We start from the raw sequence: 5,184 nt of genomic DNA on the forward strand, positions 1-5,184 counted from the left end.
GCCTTGTTTTGTGATTTTTGGGGTCAATTGTGTAGAAACTTTTGAGTAAAAAGTCAGTTTCAACAAGTATGTCAGTTTCAGTTTCAACAAGTACTTTGTGGTTGAAACTTTATTCTGGATGAAATATCACCCACAAATGAATCCATTTGTATAAGAATCTAAATCTTTTGTATCTCTTAATTAGCTTGTTAGTTGGTCAAGAGGTCAGATGGACTTGACTGTTTTTTTTTTTTTTTATCTAAATCTCAGACCTTCAGAAATCTAGAGAGAGATACATAGATATTTAAACAACTAAATTAATATTTAAACAACGTCCTGGCCGTGCCGTACCTTGATAGCATTCTTCTTCAGTCATGAAATCTGAGCGAAATGGCGCGTGGCACCCAGGTATACGATGCGTACGCATGCGTAGGGCGGTGCCAAGCGCTATTTGTCCAATAGGATTGGCGGGATGGTATAGGGCTTCAGACATTCGTCACACCGAAGGTGTTCCCATAGCAGGTGACATCACCGCAGCATCTCGTTCCCTATTCAGGGAACCATGGTTACATATGTAACCGAGATGATTTTTGCAAGTGTTGGTATCTCTCTATCTTTTACTGTCAATGGGATCTCCACACGCTCACCTGTGGTCACCTGTGTAAATGCAACAAAAACTCAGGACTTCGGCCAAAGGTGAATAAAAACACCTCTAATAAAGCAGTTGCTAATGTTTAACTGAAATGTAATCCATTTAATTTCATTAACAATTCATCAATTACAATTAAATATTAATTGTATATTGAGCGATTTTATTTTATTTTTCAAATTTTAGGGCATGTTTTGTTTGTTTAAGCTAATAAGAGACTAATTATACGACACTTTTATTATACAGATGTCATCAAATGTCTACACATTTATAAAACCAGTACAAATTATACAGTAATATGATCATCCAATAACAAACAATTAAAATAATGAAGCCTTTTGACAATAGATATGACATGATAAAGCATAATTTCAAAAGCATTAATCTCTACTTGTTAATTTAGAATCTCGACAGAGAGACTATGACATGTTGGCACCTGATGTTACAAAAATACTTGTAATACTGTATTTAAGAAACATACACACTTGTTGCCTGAATGTTAAATTTGAGGAGAAGGGACAGATGAAGAACAATCAGAAAGTGTCACAATCCAAAGTATTGAGAGATACAAACACAGTGAATCTTCCGAGATGCAAAAGCATGGAGCGTCTGGGACCAAACTGTAAGTGTTAAATCACACATGAACAAATAGAAGTCTTATTTTCCATTATTCTAATGCTACTCTTTTAATTTACAGTAGCATGCGAAAGTTTAGGAACCCGTTGCTGAATCAAGGAAAATGTGAATAATTTTAACAAAATAAGAGAGATCATACTAAATGCATATTATGTTTTATTTAGTACTGTCCTGAGTAAGATATTTTACATAAAAGATGTTTACAATTCGTCCACAAGATAAAAAAAAAATGCTGAAATAATTAAAATAACCCCATTCAAAAGCTTAATACTGCGTCCTACCTGATGATCCTCGACTGTCTTTCTGTTTTGTGAAGGTTGTGCATGAGTCCCTTGTTTGTTCTGAACAGTTAAACTGAGCTGCGTTCTTCAGAAAAATCTTTAAGGTCCTGCAGATTCTTCAGTTTTCCAGTATCTTTGCATATTTGAACCCTTTCCAGCAGGGACTTTATGATTTTGAGATGCACCTTATCACACTGAGGACAACTCAAACACAACTATTTAAAAAGATTCAAACATTCACTGATGCTCCAGAAGGAAACAAGATGCATTAAGTCAAAACTTTTGGAATTTGAAGATTTATAGTACGTAATTTGTGTTCCCGGAAACATCTTCTGTTGCTTACGAAGGGCAGAACTAAATGGAAAAATATATATATTTCAACAAAATAAGAAATATTTGGCCATCTTCATTGTGTTCAAAAGTTTTCACCCCCCAGCTCTTAATGCATCTTGTTTCCATCTGAAGCATCAGTGAATGTTTGAATCTTTTTAAATAGTTCTGTATAACCCATTTGAATGGGGTTATTTTAATAATTTCAGCATTTTTTGTTGTGTTGTGGACTATGTAAACATCTTTTATGTACAATATCTTACTCAGGACAGTACTAAATAAAAAATAACATGCATTTAGTATGATCTCTCTTCTTTTGTTAAAATTATTCACATTTTCACAGATTCTGCAAGGGGTTCCCAAACTTTCACATGCCACTGTCTGAAGCCGACTTAAACCTAACGACTTCTTCATCTCCAGTCTCTCATGATCCAGTCAGAGCTGTAGAGTCTCATTCTGATGAACCACACGCTTCAGGATGAGGTGAGTTTACTTACTGGCATGAATTCATTATCACGTTCAAGGATGTATTTTAGTGCTGGCAAACATTTGATGATCAAAATTCTTTCTGTTTTAGAAAACAACAGGACCTTAAACTCCAGTATCTGACCGGGGACCAGTCACTAGCTAGCTAAATTTACTGTTAAATTTCCTCCGTGCCTCACATTAAGATGCGTTTGTGTTTCTCTAATGTTCATTTACAGCTCATCAGTTCTAACAACTCAAACCTGTTTCATATTTATTGTGACACACAGGTGCCAAGTAAGGGCGTCAAGGCTATTTTATTCACTTCAACAACTCCCTGCTAAAAAAACAGCATATTCTGGTCATGTATGTTTTGACACTGGGATGCTGGGCATGTGCTGGTTTATCCATCATGGACAACTTTCTTCAGTTTGCTTTTACCAATCTTACGAGTCTGCACATTTGGAGCTGCTCTTGTGTTCCAGTAGCAAACATACTGTACATTTCTTTTTGTAGTTCTCTGTTGCCTGTATATTGTTGAGTTGACAAAGAAATGTAGATATACATAACCATGAAGATGCAATAAAACATTTTATGCAATAAAACTTTTTGTCCAATAAAACTGATTTCTCTGCATCACTGATGTGAATGAAGTTTTCAAATCAACAAATTCATTCATAAATCAAACCTGGCAAATGTTTCCCCTGTGACACAGAGTCAAGCAAACTTGATTGTGTAGACAAAGGACTTTTAATGTTTAATCCTAATGTTAGTAGTTTGTTTCAGATCATTTATCTGCTCAAACATTCTGCAGCTGCTGTGACAAAAGCAGGTATGTTTGTGTCTTGGCCATAAACAGAAACAAGATCTATAACTAAGATAAATAACTGTAGAAATAAATATGTATATGAGTACATAAACATGGTAATAAATAAATGTAGAAATAAATATAAAAAATGTTTTACTTTTCTTTGTATATTTATTTATACATATCATGTAATTTATTTTTGCATTTTTCTATTTCTTTGTATATTTATTAATGTATTTATTTATTTATAATATAGTCAGGATTGGTATTCCATATTAAATAATGTAGAGTTGTGTCTAACCCACTCGTGACAACATGCTTATTCTGAACATAATGATCTTTTTTATTCATTTATTTATTTTAAGAATTAAAACATAAAACATGACTTAATGACTTTTTACAGCATAAAAGACTGTATTAATGTAGTATTTTGATTCTTAGAATGTCACATCTAAATCAAAACACACCAAAGATACATAGTACAGAGAAAACACAAGCTCTATATTCAGTACAGTGTGTGACTGTAGAATGTGTAGATCTGCTGGACTCAGTGCAGCAGGATGAAGGAGAGTAGAGAACAGCAGAGGAACAGGAAGCTCTGAGTGACACCATTAGCACTGTTAAACAGGTTCCCCTCACAACATTTGACACCCTGAACATCACCAACTGACGCAGAAGCATCACAAACAGATTTAGAAACACAGCCTTTTACAACTTTTGACAGACCCTCGAAAATCCCTGATGACAAGACAGAAAACACAAGTTAGTCTAAGATGGAAATTGGTAAATTTCCCAAACATCACAGAGATAAAAATAGCAACTTTTGTCTTTTCCAGATTCTCACCTGTTGCTGTAAAGCAGCGGTCTTCACTCCCTGAACAACTCAATGGGTTTGAGCAGCTCTGTCCATCACAATAGTAACATTTCTTTCCATTGGGGACATTAGAGGGATCTGCAGGATGTAGTGCAAAATATAACATAATGAAATAACTCCTGATGTCCTTCGGAAGTAAAATGAGTGTTCATTTTTATTCTTTTTTATTATACATTTTTTTCTTGCTATTAAAGCACAATACCTGGAGCATCCCTGACGTTACACAGGTCTGTGTTACCGCACAAAAAAGACATCTCTCCAAGGCCGATGTTCATGGATCCACTTGCACAGTCATTCACCTGAAAACAAAAATTTATTTAGGATAGACCAGTTCAACGTATTCTTTTGACAGAAAATGTATTTGAAAATGGCAACATGTAACAAATATTGCTTAAATTTTTTTTTTTATTATATTGTCAATTATGTTGTATCTACACAGAACATTCAGTGATAACAAATGTAAATTCTGTGAGCAAATGAGCAATTCTGTAAGAAAATACATTCCCAGTGAAGCAGCACCAGTAAAAAACACCAGCATCTCCATCACTCAAAAATAACAGTGAATTTAAACCCATCATATTGGACTTACCAACATTTGTTACTGTTGTTGAACTCATGCACTTGGAGAATCCACTGGGACATGATTTTATCTTTTGATCCGAACAAGAACCCATCAGACCCATACACTCATAACAGCTGAAAGAGTGTCCTTTAGTAATAAAACAGAGACACATCAATAATCTTTATTTGTACTCAATAACATTACAAACACTTTGTACCTGCAGTGAAGAGAACGAACAAAAGAAAAACTGAGATTTGCAGATCCATCGTTGATCAGGAGCTGAATGAAATGACGTGCCTTTTTCAGCGCTCATCTTATAGCTTTTCAAAGGGGAGGGTCTTCATGAGCAAATACAACTTAACAGAAGCAAACATTGCTAGAAAATGAGAGATCATTTACTTGGGAGGATAAAGTAATTACAAGGAATGTAAAGAGCTATTTAAACCAACCATCTTAAAGTGATAAATGAATGTTCATTCTTCAAAGAATCTTCTATGTTCTGCAGAAGAAAAAAATTTGTGGATACTTTGTTGAATGATTCAGAGGTATAACCTCCATTCAGTGGTGAGGATGAAATGTTATTGAAAAACCAGGTTAATC

General features: G+C 34.5%; 1 protein-coding gene across 1 annotated transcript; it reads right to left on the reverse strand.

Annotated features, from left to right (window-relative positions):
• Positions 1 to 3,618: 3,618 nt before the first annotated feature.
• LOC113063764 (urokinase plasminogen activator surface receptor-like) lies at positions 3,619 to 4,860 on the reverse strand. The gene is made up of 5 exons (XM_026234085.1): positions 4,802 to 4,860; positions 4,612 to 4,731; positions 4,225 to 4,321; positions 3,993 to 4,100; positions 3,619 to 3,886 (listed from the first exon to the last, which is right to left on the reverse strand). Exons 2-5 carry the CDS (start codon positions 4,615 to 4,617, stop codon positions 3,696 to 3,698), a joined length of 402 nt encoding a protein of 133 aa, XP_026089870.1. The 5' UTR covers positions 4,618 to 4,731; positions 4,802 to 4,860; the 3' UTR covers positions 3,619 to 3,695.
• Positions 4,861 to 5,184: the final 324 nt, after the last annotated feature.

This window comes from Carassius auratus, chromosome 46 (assembly GCF_003368295.1).
Source record: "Carassius auratus strain Wakin chromosome 46, ASM336829v1, whole genome shotgun sequence".
Taxonomy (NCBI): domain Eukaryota; kingdom Metazoa; phylum Chordata; class Actinopteri; order Cypriniformes; family Cyprinidae; genus Carassius; species Carassius auratus.

Excerpts from the sequence above, each read along its gene's own strand:
- LOC113063764 (XM_026234085.1), bottom strand. Across the intron at positions 4,101-4,224 it reads TAACGTCAGGGATGCTCCAG|ATCCCTCTAATGTCCCCAAT; the intron begins GTATTGTGCTTT and ends TACATCCTGCAG. Across the intron at positions 3,887-3,992 it reads CCGCTGCTTTACAGCAACAG|GGATTTTCGAGGGTCTGTCA; the intron begins GTGAGAATCTGG and ends TCTTGTCATCAG.